This window comes from Crassostrea angulata, chromosome 5 (genome assembly GCF_025612915.1).
Source record: "Crassostrea angulata isolate pt1a10 chromosome 5, ASM2561291v2, whole genome shotgun sequence".
NCBI classification, from domain to species: domain Eukaryota; kingdom Metazoa; phylum Mollusca; class Bivalvia; order Ostreida; family Ostreidae; genus Magallana; species Magallana angulata.
The window spans coordinates 48,869,567-48,885,464 of NC_069115.1; the positions used below are offsets into that span (position 1 = coordinate 48,869,567).

Genomic DNA, 15,898 nt, shown 5'->3' on the forward strand with positions numbered 1-15,898 from the left:
CTTTCAGTCATCCCTTATGATATTTACTGGGGGGGGGGGGGGGGGATTTCCCTGTAAACAGTAAAACTAAGACTAATATGGAATGATTAAAACTACACCTGCTTAGCACTGTTAAATTCTTTTCAATCACAATAATAACTAAAATAGAAAATAAAATATTTATTGGAATAACAAACTTTCAATGGATAATACAAGAACAAATACAGAGGCATTGTAGTGTCTATGAAACAAGCATAATGTGTGTACATACTAGGTGATAAGGATTAATAGTCCCACCAGACAATTCAAAACTTTCTTAAAGCAATATGAGCTGCAATTTTCATGATGAATTTTTTTTTAACGAAAATGTTATTTTCTACTAAAATGACAAAAATATCGTGGTTAAATTTCTTTTCGCCAAATTTTTGTGTAAGGGCCATTAAGGATCCTTAATTAGAGTGAAATTGAATTATTGTCGTCCTGTACAAAAATTGATTTGCTATATGTTCCTTAGAAGAAAAATCTATCCTCTGACAAAAATTAATGATTTTTTCCGTTATTTATCATAAAAGTATAAGTAACATGCAGACTTGGCATATACTAGCAGCTTTTTACAGCAAAATAAAATTCTAAAAAATACAGCTCATATTGCTTTAAAGGGTGAGAAAGCAAATCAGTATGCACTTGGGAGATGACATCTGAGCAAGTAATTAATGGAAACAATATTTCAGAATGCATACTCTGTAAGCTTTAATACATATTCATATTAAATGATAGTTCACAATTTAACTTGCAAGGAGAATTTTATCAAAACTGAAGTGGGGAAGATACAGTAATTTTTTTACTTGCCTTTGCATTTTACATATCATCTTGATATAACATTTTTAACACAACAAATAATTACAATGTCAGGTAAAAATATCAAAATGAGAGATAAGGAAGTAGTAATGCAGAAAATCAGATGTTTTCAAAAAAGTTTAAATTTTTAAAATAACACACATGGTTCATATATAACAGTTTACAGGGCAAGTTTACATAAAAAACATTCTCAACAAATATTTCTGTTAACTGGATGTTGCCATAGCATCAGAGTCACTTGTATCCATGGTGATTTTGGTGTCGACTTCTTGTTGTAAATAGGCTGGTTCAGTTATTTGATCAGCATTGTTATTATCACTAGGAGTTGCTGTGACTGAGTTCGCTAACTCCGCTATATCCCCCACTTCCATAATCTCCTGGGAGACAGAACTCTCTTCACTGACAATTGCCTCCATTTTCTCAACAAGCTGCTGGTCGTCTGCAGAAAAAGTTGTCTGAGCAGGGATTGGCTCACTATGCTGGATACCCAAAATCTCGGATGTGATGACTCCCTCTGATTCAATAGGTTCTTCTGATGAAATATTACTGGCGGCCATGTTTTCCCCGGTTTGTACTTGCATGAGGACGTCTTCTATCGTTGTGGTCACAGTGTCTTGGTCATTGTTTGTGGGTTCCTTATCCGCTTTAGCTTCCTGTGTATAACCCTCTGGAATCTCTTCAGCATTTTCTGTTGGCTCTATCTTTTCTATAGGACCTGGTTTTGTTTCTACTAATCCATCTTGATTCGTTTCCTTTAGATCCGTGACTGAGGAATCTATCTGGGATATGCTATGACTGTTGTCTGTTATCATGGTCGGAGCAGAATCATTATTGGAAGTTTGTGTTTGGACTAGAGAGGTTTGAGTATCGCTTGCAATGGAACTCCCTATATGATCATTCTTGACTTCTGCTAACACAAGTTGGTTGTTGACAGTTTGCGGGGCCTCAGTCACCGACAAGCCAATCTCTGACTGCACACTACTTGTTGTGGGAACATCAGCTGAAACCAAGTTCCCAGCATCTTCTGTGCTGATTTCCACCTTGTACATTTCTCCATTAATTTCCACAAAGTCTCCAGTGGACAGACCCATCAGCTGGTCGGTGGTCAGCTGATACCCAGATTCCTTCTCCGCTTCCTTTTCCTCCACAAACTCGACTGGGTTCTCCATGGTAATGACCTCGGTCTCCATAATGTCCTGTTTCTGCGACTCGATGGTAAACTGAGTGATCCCTGGCTGCCCTGCCAGAGCCTGCAAACCTTCTATGGCCTCGGCTGCCTCATGTTCCTTCACCACCGTAGCTATCCTCGGTTTTACTGTGGTTTCTTTAACCAATCGAGTATTAGGCTTTGGATGGGACACAGCGTAAGCTAGGTCCTCAATACTGATGATATTCTGTGTGTTACTGGCATCGTCGGTCACAATCTGGAGCTGAGGAGCTTCTTCTGAGGATGTTGTGACAACATCTCCAACCGTGAGTATATTATTTATGGAATCCTCATTAGAGGGAAGACTGTCGGTCACAAAACAACTGGTAGACCCGTCATCACGAATCACAATTTCAATGCCATGCTTCTTTTTCATATGCTGGAAAAGGTTTCGTCTCCGAGGGTTCATGTAGCGGCAGAGAACACAGGAGTAAACATGGGATGGTGGAACTTGGTCCTGGAGATTGTGTTTACGCATGTGGACTAGAAGATTCTTTTTACTGGACGTACGGAAATCGCACACTACACATAAAAACTCCTCCGTGTCTTGAGGTAGGACCTCCTTGTGCTGTCCATGTAAATGTTTGTACAGATTTATTAACTTAGAGAACTTCATCGAACAGTGGTTACAGGCAAAGATCTTCTCCTGGCTGCTGTAATCGGATTTATCGTGCTGTTTGTCAGCTGTGGAACTGTCTTTAGAGTCTGAGTCCTCCACATCCAGCCCTCGCTTACTTCTCTTCTCAACGTAGATCTGGTGCTGGGTCTTCATGTGCCGTAACACGTGTTCTTTCTGTGATCCCCGGTAATCACACAGCCCGCACTGGTAAGGCCGCTCATGGGAATGGATCAGAACGTGCCTCTTGAGTCTACTCTCGCAGTCCGTAACAAAGCTACACTGCTCGCAGAACAGCTTAAGCTCTGGCCCGTTCTTGTGGAACTTCATGTGTTGACGCATGTCCTTCTTGCTGTATGTCATTAGCCCACACTCCTCACAGCTGTAGCTCTTCGCTTCCTTCGTGTCGTCATCTTCCTGGGGGATGTGTCGCCTCTTGATGTGAACCTTTAGGTCCGGGTTCTCATTGGCACACACATAGTCACATAGGGGACATTTCACAGACTTCTCCTGTGAAACAAAAAGTATAAATTTTCAGGTCTCTTTTTATTTGAAGAGGTTTAAAATATAGAGCAAATTTTTCTCTTAAAAAAAGTGTCTAAAATTTTTATACTGAAGTTTTCATAAAACGTTTTTATTGACAGTCACAGCTGTTTTAAAAACTTAAATATTGAATTTATCAATGTGAATTCCCTTCTAAGTGGAGTGAATAGCCACCACTTCTACTTTGAAAAAAACATCATGTCATGGAAGTGCATGTATTGTATAAAACCTGACCTCATGTTTGTACTTGATGTGCCGCTCCAGGTGTATTTTCTGTCGGAATGTTTGGCCACACTGGTCGCAATGGTGCTCTCGCACGTCCAGGTGAATGTTCTGGTGCCGCTTCAGGTTGCTGCTGGTGGCAGCAACATAGTTACAATATTCACACTTGTGAGTCTTTTGACCTGTAACAGTTCAATTCTCCAATACAATTTCTGTAGATAACAGAGAGAAAAAATCTCAGATTTTATCTTTTGGGGACTAATAGCAAAAATACAGTAGATTCCATATTTTACATGATGCCTAATTCCATGTTTCCCTGGTCTTGAATCAAATTTAACAATATAAAATCACAAATGCTGGAGTTTTATTTTAGTTTCGAGATTAATAGTTCACATCTGTCAGGAAAATAAAAATGAGATTTTAAAATCCATGAAGTGTACGTGCTTCTTGCAATTTTACGCATTCTACAGTACTTTTATAGTGGTTATTTCTGCTGGAGGTTAAGTACATGTTTTCTGTAGTCAAACAATATGTGGGTACTAAAATACCCAGATGCTTTACTACACTTAAGTTTTGATTTTTCTACCATACGAGTGGGGGTATCTTGTGCAGTTTTAGGCGTACCACGTAACTAGACAACATTGAGATGGTGACCATCTCAAAGGGCCCGCTTATATAATGGACAATAGGATGAAAAGAATATCATAGAATTTTGCTTTGACATTGACCTATAACTTAGAAATTTTCCAGCTGGCATAGAACTTCTAATTCAATCTCATTACCCCTTGCATACAGGAGTTTTGTTCAATCTGAGCAAGATTAGGCAAAGGGAAATAATCTACGGTCTAAAACTGATTATAAATTGATCCACTATGACCTTCACACTGTCTTGGTTCAAGGTCACTTCATGCCATTAACCAAAAAGCTCTACTGTATGTTCCTTAATTTACGCGAGTACTTCATTCTGCGATCCCACTGGTTTGTATTAAATCGCAAGAATATAGATTCGCGAACATGGGATTTTTTCCCTTATTTCTGTTCTCAATTCTCTAAAAACTAATGGCGAGATTTTGAAATTGCGAAGGGAGCTTCTCACCATTTGATGCGGATATTAATTCCTTGGTTATAAGGAGTAAATATATAGGAATCTACAGGATTTAGGTAAGTAAAGTATCAATTAGCCAAATAGGGCTAAGTGGAGAGTATTCACATTTATATGCTCTTAAAAAGGAGTTTTTGTGTGTTCTGATATGACCTTAACACTTGACCTTCAAACATCATTCAAGGTCACTGCAAACCCTTTGATCAAAGGCACCAAGTGGGTGAAGTATGAGCAAGATTGGAGCAAAGGGAGAGAAGATATGCTCCAGACAAGGATTTTTCATACATTCTGTTATGACCTTCACATTTAACTTAAAATTGGATCAAGGTCACTACACACCCTTTCTCAAAAGCTCTGCTTATGTAAAGTATGAGCCAAATAGGGCTAAGTGGAAATAATATATTCTCTGAAAAAAGGATTTTTGCGTAGTCCCATATGACCTTCACCCTTGACCTACAAATGTTATTTAGGATCACTGCATATCCTTTAACCACAGACACTCTGTGAGTGAAATATGAGCCAGATTGGACCAAGGGGAGAGAAGATATGCTCCAGACAAGCAATCTCAGACAGACTGATGGATGGACAGACTGATCACCATAGCAGAGCAGGGCCTTAACTAGTGTAAATTTTCCCCACACCTAAATGACCACTTTTACAGTACACTGAATTAATTACTTGCCAGCCCTCTCCCAGACCTACCCATGTGCTTCTTGCGGTGTTTGTACCAGTTACTCTTTCTGCTTGTCTTGTAGTTACATTCTCCGCAAACATATTCTCCATCCTCGTTAATCTCAAAAACTACATCATCTATTTTCTGCAAGAAATATAAATGGCATTATATATACATCAGAAATTACCAGTGATTAAGACTTACAATTTATACTTGACTTGGCAGGTATTTTGACAAAACATCACTGCTTATAAAGAATAATGCGCTTTGCTTGAATTTTACTTGAAAAGACTTAAAACTTGAAAATAATAAACTTAAAAATTAATGGCTTTATCTAAATTTCATGTGAGATTCATGTGTAGCTCTGTTGGTGAGCTATTTTTAGACACTACATATTGAAATTCATTTTTGTGAATTTGATGTGTGCACCTTCTTATATGAATTTTGCTTGGAAAAATTCATTTGAGGCACAGCTGTATGTAGAAATACCTTGGGCTTGAAGGGAAACTTCTGTTTAACCTCCTGTCCCTCCGGTAGAGACACCAAGATTACTTCCTGGTTGTCGTTGCCCATCCCCTGGGATTTGTACACAGCATTCCAATTGTCCTGAGATTTCTGGGCCGCCTCCAGAACAATTGCCTCTGGCCCCTCAGTGATGACATCACCTTCAGGGGACAAAAGGGTGGGCTTGACCTTGTTTAGTAACTCTGGATTTGCGTTTATGATCTTTAGTTCTGATGGTCCCGAGGGAAGCGTAATTCTCCTGATGTGGGCTTGTTTAGAGATGGTAGGTTTAGAAACGGTCCTGAAAGTGAATGCTGCCTTGTCAGTGGAAGTGACCGTCAAAGATCTCCCATCAGGCATTGTAATGATGGTGGGGTTCTTCTGGTTGTCTGCAGAAGATTTCTCACTCTGCGCCAGTTTTTCAGCAGAGTTTATCTCATTTTCATCCACCGAAGCTTCTCCCTGGTTGTCACTATCACTAAAATCATCAGCTTGAACAGACATGTCTGTCGTCTGCACAGGGACCTTCCCCTCCTTTTGACTGATCACCTGAATTGACACGGTTTCCTGTAGCTCTGTACTACCTGCAGTCTTCTTAATATTGTCTTCCACCTCAGCCTTGTTACTTTTTTCTTCCATTTCTGCAAGAAATTTCTCATCTTCCTCCATCTCTTCCACTTCCTGTTTACAGATTCTACCCGGTCGTTCTCTGAGTTGCACACACTTGTTCACACTGTCTATCTCTACTGTCTCCCCTGTCTCCCCAGCTATTTCATTCACTTCCTCAGTAACTCCCTGTATTTCAATACAAGTCTCTGTACGACACGCCATTACAACATCAGCTGAATCATCATCAGCTTTAGCCTCCTTTGAGTTTGACTCCTCATTTTCCATTTTCTCTTCATTTACTGCATCCACATTGGATTCGTTATTGATATATACCACAGACATTTTTGTTATCTCTAAATCAATTGAGTTATCTTTCTGCTTTGACATTTGGGTAAGCAATTCCTTAATTTCCATATCTGTATCTCTTTCACCTGCAAAGAAATAATTGAGCTTTTTAATGAAAAGGTCTTTCATAATCAAAAGATAATTTTTCAATAACATGTAAAAATATTATCATTAACTACCAGTAATTTAATTCAAAGAAAACATTCATCCTTGCTTCAGTAAATAGATAATTTGCTTATCATCAATACTGAGGCAATTTTTCCCCTTTAAATTGCTTAAATTTATAATTTATTGAATATATACTGGTATGTACAAAGATATGTGTGCCCTATTCATCCTCATTGTCAGAATTTTAAGTTAATATCTAAACAAGAGGCCCAGGGGCCACATCGCTCACCTGAGCAACAATTGCCTTAATTCTGATCAAATTAGCATTACAGTATCAACATATCTTGACAACTAAGTACAGTAGATCTTGCTAAAAAAAATTGAAAATCTGCCAATTTTTATCCACCTCTTTCTTTTGGTAAATACCAAGCCCCTTTTGTTGTTGTACCTGTAAGAAGATTTTTCTCTATTCCTATATACCCCCCACCCCCCCCCCCCCCCCCATTTTGTGGCCCCACTTTTCTCTAGGGTATCATGGTTACATCAAACTCAGATTTGGGCTTTCCTGGCCTAATAGTTTTGAGAAGAAGATTTTTTAGAGATTTTCTCTATGTATAAAAATGTATCCCCCATTGTGGCCCCGCCCTACCCCCAGGGACCATGATTTGAACAAACTTGAATCAACACTACCTGAGGATGCTTCCATTTTAATTTGATCTTTTCTGGCCAAATTGTTTTTGAGAAGAAGATTTTTATAGATTTTCTCTATATATTCCTATGTAAAACTTGATCCCCCCATTTTGGCCCCACCCTACCCCCGGGGACCATGATTTGAACGAGCTTGAATCCACACTACCTGAAGATGATTCCATTATAATTTGAGCTTTTTCTGGTTTAATAGTTTTTGAGAAGAAGATTTTTTAAGATTTTCTCTATATATTCCTATGTAAAAATTCATCCCCCTATTGTGGCCCCACCCTACCCCCGGGCACCATGATTTGCACGAACTTGAATTAACACTATCTGAGGATGCTTCCACTCAAATTTGAGCTTTCCTGGCCTAATAGTTTTTGAGGAGAAGATTTTTAAAAATTTTCTCTATATATTCCCATGTAAAAAATGATCCCCCAATTGTGGCCCCACCCTACCCCCGGTGACCATGATTTGAACAAATTTGAATCTACACTACCTGTGGATGCGTCCATTTTAATTTGAGCTTTTTTGGTCCAATAGTTTTTGAGAAGAAGAATTTTAAAGATTTTCTCTATATATTCCTATGTAAAACTTGATTCCCCAATTGTGTCCCCACCCTACCCCCGGGGACCATGATTTGAACAAATTTGAATCTACACTACCTGTGGATGCTCCCATTTTAATTTGAGCTTTTCTGGCCCAATAGTTTTTGAGAAAAAGATTTTTAAATATTTTCTCTATATATTCCTATGTAAAACTTGATCCCCCAATTGTGGCCCCTCCCTACCCTCGGGGACCATGATTTGAACAAACTTGAATCTACACTACCTGAGGATGCGTCCATTTTAATTTGAGCTTTTTTGGTCCAATAGTTTTTGAGAAGAAGATTTTTGAAAAATATCAACAAATTTTCAATAATTCTCAATTATCTCCCCTTTAAAGAGGGCGTGGCCCTTCATTTGAACAAACTTGAATCCCTTTTACCTAGTGGTGCTTTGTGCCAAATTTGGTTGAAATCTGCCCAGTGGTTCTTGAGAAGAAGATGAAAATGTGAAAAGTTAACAACGACAACAACGACAACGACAGACAACGGACAAATTGTGATCAGAAAAGCTCACTTGAGCCTTTGGCTCAGGTCAGCTAAAAATGTTAACCAAGATTTAATCCCTTGCCAAAATATTAATAGAATTTAAATAGAATATTAAAGTCTTTTTATTTTCAAGTGGAGGAAAAAATTCATGAAACGTATAAATACACATACAACATCTTTTAAATCAACAATGGAAAGGTGACACCAAATCAGATCTATATCTATAACAAATCTTAATGTTATTGTGAGAAAAAACAAACAGTGCAGATACTATTAAATGCATAGTACCAAAAACTTTCTTAATTTCAAACTTTATTTTGAACCAAACACATGACTTACTGCTGGTTTCCTCCATAGCTTTAGAGTGCGTAGTAGATTTTGGAGCCTCGGTGACAGACTTTTCCTCTGAGGGTGGAGCGTCAGGGTGCAAGGTTTCTCTGGCAGTGGGTGGGGCTCCAGAGACCCCGCCCTCTTCAATACCTTCTTTTCCTTTCTTACTGGTGCACTTCTGAAACACAGCACTAGTTTTACCCTTTGGTGTAAAGGTCAATGCAGGGCCATCTACCTCCCATTTTATGATCTCCATTCTGTCTTGCTTGTTACTTGGTTTTGCCTCACTGAAGGAGAAGTGAACAAGTTAAATGTGTAATTGAAGAGAACAATAAATAGTTAGAATACTTTTACTTAGTAAGAATATCTTAAAAATTAAATTACACAAAACAGAATAGTAAAAAGTTTATTTAGAGAGTTAATGCATGAGATTGAAATTTATCAGTATGTTGTGAACATAAACATGATTTAATCTGCTCTAAAAAGACTAAATATATTAAAATACATCCCATGTTCAAGTACAGCAATAAGTATTTAATATAAAATCAGTAAAATAAACTTACACTTCATTACTCTTCCAAAGTCCTTTTTTGGTGAGTTTTGATTTAGAACCTAATGTAAAAAAAATAAGTTGGAAAATTCAGTTGTTATATATATACATATGAGAATAACAATCATATTCTTTATGTTCTTATTGGTCACTTAGTCTTTCTACTAAACATTTTGATGGTCAATTGAGAATTTTCACAACTGCATGGTCCAACAGGACCTACCGGTATAAGCCATCACCTCATTTGTACAATAATGTTTACCATACTTTTTTGTACACCCCAGAGTGTAATGTAAGAACACTAAGCCAAACTTTATCACAGAAACAAGTGCCTAAGCTATATATGCATACATGGAAAAGAAAAAATCTCCTCAACAATTGAAGTTTATCATAACAAAATTTAACCATCACATTAAAGTAACAAAAAGTGAGCAATTCAACTTTTTACCTTTTGGGGTTCTCTTTGAGGGGTCAATAAAGTTTTTCAGGTACAGCGTGTTTGGAATGGACCCTCTTTTGCTCCGCCTTCTTCCTGCACTTTCTTCATCCACATCGTCTTCAACTTGCTCCGCATGTTTTTCTTTTCTTTCTTTCTTTGGAGATATTTCCTCTACAACATACTCAAAGAAAGCAAGTTTCCTCCTCTTCTTAACATTTGTGTCGTCTTTTACTTCCAGACTCTGTTTTCTTTTATGACGACAATCCTCCTTCTCTTCATTCGGACTTTCATCTGACAAGCTGGTGGGTTCCGATAACTTCTGTAACTTTTCCTTCCCCTTTACACTTGTATCCTCTTCACTGGGGTCTGTGTCCTTTAGTGTACCTGCTACTTTCTTAGATTCTGAACTCAAACCGACCAATGGTTTCTTAGAGGGACTTCCCTTTTTAGGAGATCTTGGTTTCACCTCTGGTGTCTTCAATTCATTTTTTTTCAATTCTTTAGAAGTCTCAGACTCAGGCTCCTTTTCAGCCTTCCTCTTATTTCTTTGAGCCAATCTAGCTGCAGCAGCTGTCTTCACTTCTGCTTTTGTCAGTTTTTGTGATGATTTGAATTCCTTTAATCGTAATGATGCACATACTGCTGGGGATTTAGAAGATCTTGTTTCTCTCTTGCTATCCTGAACTTCAGACTGTTCATTTACTTTTGTTGAGTCAATTCTTGGTGACCCTCTAAGGATTGGCATGTTTGAACTTCATAGACAAACTGTAAACAACCACAAGCAATTAAATGTTTAATAAAAAGTTGATATTATTTACTAACTACAAGTATCTAACTACTCTAAACACACTTTATCTAGATATGATCATTTTAGTGTATTTTTTGTCACTTTTTTCAAACATAATCATTCGCAATTAATTGTAAATTGTCTTTGATGTGTTTAATGGACTTACGGCTTATTATTAAGATTCAGTGAATACTTCCTTGCAAAGTCTGTTCCAAACAATAGACAAATTGATACATACCAGTATAAAAGCTAAAGGCACAAAGTGTGATAATCTATGATCATGATAATTAATGAAAGACGAAGATTGTGTGAAATATTTTTCATCTAGTTATTTGAATATATAGGTACTTTTACAGTATCAAAATGTCATATGTTAATGCAATACTGAATAAGGTTCCACATCATCAGAATTGTTTGTGTAACAGGAATGGAGAAATAATGAAAAACCAAACTGGTATTTGAACCTGACCCCCGAAAATCTCTACTCAGGTGCTCTACTAACTATCTGGTGCCAGCAATCCTAGCAGCCTGACACCCTCGTAAATGATTTAAGGATAAATAAACGCGTTATTTGTGCGGTTTCTGAACTGTTGGGCTTTCCAATACTGCAATACTCTTACTACATGGGTATTCTAGTTATGTCATTCTCTCCTTTTGTCTTTTCATTACAAATTACAGATACAGTAGCGTTGTGTAGACAGACTCTTGCCTTGTTTAGAGATCGAAGTTTTCTGACCCTCATGTAAAAACAAAGAATACAAGCATAAGGTCCTCTACTTTTATTTATTTTCTTGTTAAACTATCGAGGTAACTATTTCTTCAGTAGTATTCTTGCTAAGACAATGAAGATTTCCAATGAAACCCTACGATAGGAACGTTCCTGCCTACAGTTACGTTTATCGACAATCGTTGTATTTTTTCAACAGAAATCTTTTGCGCGAGAAGGAAGAAATTTCCAAAATGGCCACCGATTGCACCTCCTTGGCTGAAGATTCTATGCAGACGCTTCTAACCAATTTTGTGTTTCTTGGTTTTCATAGCACGACATGAAATAAAATGAATTAAACATACCTTTCCAGAAACCGATATTCAGAATAAAATGCTTTTTATCTTCAAGGATGTCGTGTTCATGAATGGCTACAAAGATTAGGCGCTTATGAGAAAACAAATCGCTGCATTTCGATTGGACAAAATTAGATGGACCGAGGAAACAGATAAATTGGAGTAAAATAAATAAAGAACCATTCTTTTTTTTAGTTTTAAGAAACCATATAATAATAAAATAATGAAACGTCAGGGCAATATAGCTTTAATTTATTTTTTTAAACTGCGGCTACTTGTCATTTTCGCTACCAGAGTATCTCATACACAAACGTCTCCAGCCTGAAAACTGAATACATATTATCAGTTTCAGGCATTGTAGCTTAGAGAACTTATTTCAATATTTATGTAAAGGATTAAGTATATGCCTTTTCAAGCTTTTATTATACATTAAATAAAAAACAAGTCTGTGATGTTTCCGTGATGAATTATTCAGCGTCCCTCAAGTTAAAAAAAGTTAAATTCGATAATACAACCTGTATTAAAATAAAAATACATTGGATCCTGTGATCAATATTGTTATTTTTTAATTATCCGAAATTCAAAAATTTTCATTAAAAGAGTATACATGTATACATCGTGTACGCATGTCTCTGTCATTTGTTCCACAAAATCTAAACTTTTCTGAATATAATTGTTAATATATTCAATATGGGTGGTTTTTTTTTTCAAAATAAATGTATTTAATCCGCAAGATCTTTTAAAAATTTAACGTACTTTCTTTTTCACATTTTTAATTACAAGCTAATTAAAAGTAGAACTTCGACCCGCTCTCCGGTTTTCGATACGTCGCGTGGAACAAAATTAGACTGGATTAATCAGGATTACGTTCCAAACTTAGACTTACCTCTTCCCCTTCAATTTTAACGGGAGACAAAAAAGAAAAAAATAATAGACCTCTAGAGTTGAAAAACAAGAAGCTGGTAATTTTTTTTTTATATACATGCATGGTTTATGCACATTGTTAGTCTTTTTTTTTACACAAAAAATTAGAGACAAGCTTTGTACACCAAAAACTGTTAAATCATAATGACTGTATTTCCTTTCTTATAACGTAATTAATTTTTTAATGTATGACTTTGTGAAATGAATAAGCATTCACTGAACTAAGTTCGTCTGGTTATCCCTGTATGTTAATGTGTATTGATGGCTGGCCAATTTAACATTGTTTTTCTTTGCCATTGTGCATTGCCGACTGCAATTTGGATAATTGTCATTATTGACATTTTCGAGCCGCAGCTAGAGCACTGAAGTTGTAATTACATATATCGCCCAATTTCTGATTCTGTTAGAGACCAGTTTGACTCTATACCGCTTGTGTTGCGTCAAAAGGTAAACACACCTGAGCGTGTGTACCTGTGTCGTCCATGTCTGGTTCGGTGCGTATGTGACACAAGTACACTGTGCTTGTTTACGTGATCGTCTCTCACACAGCCGAAAAGTCGTCCCATTTTATAAAAAAAAGATCGCGTTTTGGGGTTTGGAAATTTTGGACTCGTTTCAAATATTCTGTGATAAATCCTCAAGATGGATAACCAAGGTCTCTGGTTCACGAGCATTGTGAGCTTCATGGTGGCGTGTTTGTTCACAAAGGAAGTCTCCAGTGATCCGTGTAGGCCAGTTACAAATGCCATCTTGTGGTGTTCAGGAAAGGAAGTTGACCAAGCCTTTATAAACAATACACTGAAGGGACTGATTACAGCCGATCTTGAGGAAATCCATATCACAAACGGCAGTTTTAACGAGTTGCCGCCCAATGCTTTTAGTAACTGCTCCCAGCAGTCTTCCTCTAAGCTAACCAAGTTGACAAAGCTGGTATTGTCTAGCAACAATATTACGAAAATCCATGGGAAAACATTCCATTGCATGCCAAACTTGGAAAAACTTTTCCTCGATAACAATAGTTGGCAGATTCATAAAGATAGCCATTCCGGATACTTCAACAACTTGCCCAGTCTAGTGGAGTTAGATCTCACCGCTGCATTATTGCCCATGGAGAGACTTCATGTAACCCATCTGAGATATGTATTTGAGAATACCAACTTTTCCAAACTTGAAACCTTACGACTGGGTTGCAATGGTATACAATTTTTGGATGAGGAATTAGGAAAGTCACTCTGCAACATGGACAATTTAAAGCACATTAATTTCCATGGAAACAGTCTCGGGAGACTGCAATTAACAAACTGCTTCCAAAAATCCAAATTTTTGGAAAAAATAGACTTTTCGGACAACGTCTTTACCTATGTAGACCAAAGAACCATGGATGTTCTTGATACCATACACAGTGAAAACCCAGACGTAAATCTGACCGTGAACCTGCTGAACCAGCAGTGGTCATGTGACTGTGCCATCAAACCGTTCAAAGACTGGATGACCACGACCAAAGTTCACCTCATGGGAATGGGCAAATATCGATGTTATGATGGAGCTAATTTCCATAAACATATCATCAATCTGTCGGATAGCGAAATGTGCGGGGACCACGTGGACAGTTCCGTACAGGCTGGGGTGGTGGTTGTCATCGTACTGCTGGTCATAATAGCCCTGGTCCTGGTGGGGGTGCTTATAGTCTATAGAAACCGTCTGACGTCACTTGCACGTGGCGTCAGGAAATCCCTAGTGCGCAACAGTCACGCACAATATTCTTCTGTTGATAAATCCCCACTGACTGCAGACGCTTAATGTCGCGGTAAAAATTGATATATTTTGTCAGATTTTTTTTACAGGCATTAGAATGTGTGATATAACTGCAGACAGTATAAAAATATAGTGTACTATTCATAGGCCAATTTAATTGAACGCCAAGTGAAGTGATTATTAGCTTAATTATAATTAGTTCGTTTTGAAAAGAGAGGCTTGTAACGAAAGAAGGATGTATAACGTGATAAGGTTATACGGTGTGTTTATAGTAGTTAATACATGACTCATGGCTAACGAACATTAAAAAATTTTTCTTATACTGTCCCATGTCAATGAAACGTGTAACTATACAGATTTCTTTATTGATAATTGTAATCATGTTTAAAGATCGCGGATCCCAGTGGCCTCCTCAACCTTCCAATGTCTTTACCAGTTGTTGGACCGCTGAGAAGTCTAAAATCTGAAGCTAGAATCTAGAAATAAACAAGAGGGAAAAAGAGAAGAATAAAAACCCCATTTTTAGTGTTCATTGATTTTTAGGTCTCTCAGGCTCATTAAATGTTCACGTCTACTCCTCCCGGCCTTTTGTCACTGTGATTTTTTTTTTTATTTTGGGAGGGGATGACGAATGATCTGTCATCCTATGGCATTAACCGACAAAAGTTGTGTGTTGTTTCCAAAGTTATGTCGAACATTCTTCCCCTGTTATTATTATATTTTATAAATGATCAGTCGTGTTCGTATTTTTCTATTATACACCTGTATATTTGTTAATATTTTGTACTGATATTTTTATAAGTAGGTATTTATATATTTGAATACACCCATTTTGCCACATTTTGTACTTTTAATATGTTACATATTTCTGCATTAAACTCGCTTTGTTTCTACAACATTTTCTTTCGTTTTATTATAAATGTACGTGTATAAAACGTCATGTCATTCCATTTACGTCAAAAAACGACAGCACTTATGGAGAAATGGGGTATCGTACTCAACCACCGATCCTAAGATACACGCAGGTCACTGTATGACCAAGTGGTTTAATTGCTCGTTCCCTGAGCGGAAGGTAGCGGGTTTGATATCCGGCCGCAATAGGCAAACAGGATAAGAAACAGCTAGGTCACTTCGATATAAGAACTGACATTAGAAGTGAATGTTGGGTATCAAACCTAGCTTATACCGGAATATTATAAAGGACAAAAATTTTACACTTTACAATTGGCGCTGGCATGCATTGAAGAACCTATAGACTCAGTGGCCAAGGGCGCCCTTGATGTATAACAACCATTTAAAAACTTTTTTACCATCAGATTGTGGCATCTCAAAAATCCCTACGAGACTTAAAAACAACAATATATAATATATTTCACGTCTTCGAATGACATAGAGATGTCTCGTATATATACATTTTATGGTACATGCACTGCCCACGATGGCGACACCCCCTTTTTCACTCTATTTGCATCGAATGCATCGAAAATTTTGGGTGAAGAAGA

The 15,898-nt window shown here is 37.3% G+C and overlaps 2 protein-coding genes across 3 annotated transcripts; one reads left to right on the top strand and one right to left on the bottom strand.

The window, feature by feature from the left end:
- Positions 1-146: 146 nt before the first annotated feature.
- Positions 147-11,849, bottom strand: LOC128184601 (uncharacterized). Of its 2 annotated transcripts, none has more exons than XM_052854148.1 (8): positions 11,727-11,849; positions 9,878-10,633; positions 9,443-9,491; positions 8,889-9,166; positions 5,690-6,744; positions 5,230-5,344; positions 3,438-3,607; positions 147-3,170 (listed from the first exon to the last, which is right to left on the bottom strand). In XM_052854148.1, the coding sequence occupies exons 2-8, from the start codon at positions 10,611-10,613 to the stop codon at positions 1,044-1,046; spliced, it is 4,530 nt and encodes a 1,509-aa protein (XP_052710108.1). In that variant the 5' UTR covers positions 10,614-10,633; positions 11,727-11,849; the 3' UTR covers positions 147-1,043. The 2 variants fall into 2 exon arrangements, with proteins under 2 accessions (XP_052710108.1, XP_052710109.1); XM_052854149.1 differs by lacking the exon at positions 11,727-11,849 and adding an exon at positions 10,822-11,580.
- A 907-nt stretch (positions 11,850-12,756) lies between these two features.
- Positions 12,757-15,292, top strand: LOC128185780 (leucine-rich repeat-containing protein 15-like). Its single transcript, XM_052855442.1, has one exon. The coding sequence runs from the start codon at positions 13,284-13,286 to the stop codon at positions 14,439-14,441; it is 1,158 nt and encodes a 385-aa protein (XP_052711402.1). The 5' UTR covers positions 12,757-13,283; the 3' UTR covers positions 14,442-15,292.
- Positions 15,293-15,898: the final 606 nt, after the last annotated feature.

Excerpts from the sequence above, each read along its gene's own strand:
- LOC128184601 (XM_052854148.1), bottom strand. The coding sequence starts at position 10,613 with ATGCCAATCCTTAGAGGGTCACCAAGAATTGACTCAACAAAAGTAAAT. Across the intron at positions 9,492-9,877 it reads CTCAAAGAGAACCCCAAAAG|GTTCTAAATCAAAACTCACC; the intron begins GTAAAAAGTTGA and ends TTTTTACATTAG. Across the intron at positions 6,745-8,888 it reads AGCTATGGAGGAAACCAGCA|GTGAAAGAGATACAGATATG; the intron begins GTAAGTCATGTG and ends ATTTCTTTGCAG.
- LOC128185780 (XM_052855442.1), top strand. The coding sequence starts at position 13,284 with ATGGATAACCAAGGTCTCTGGTTCACGAGCATTGTGAGCTTCATGGTG.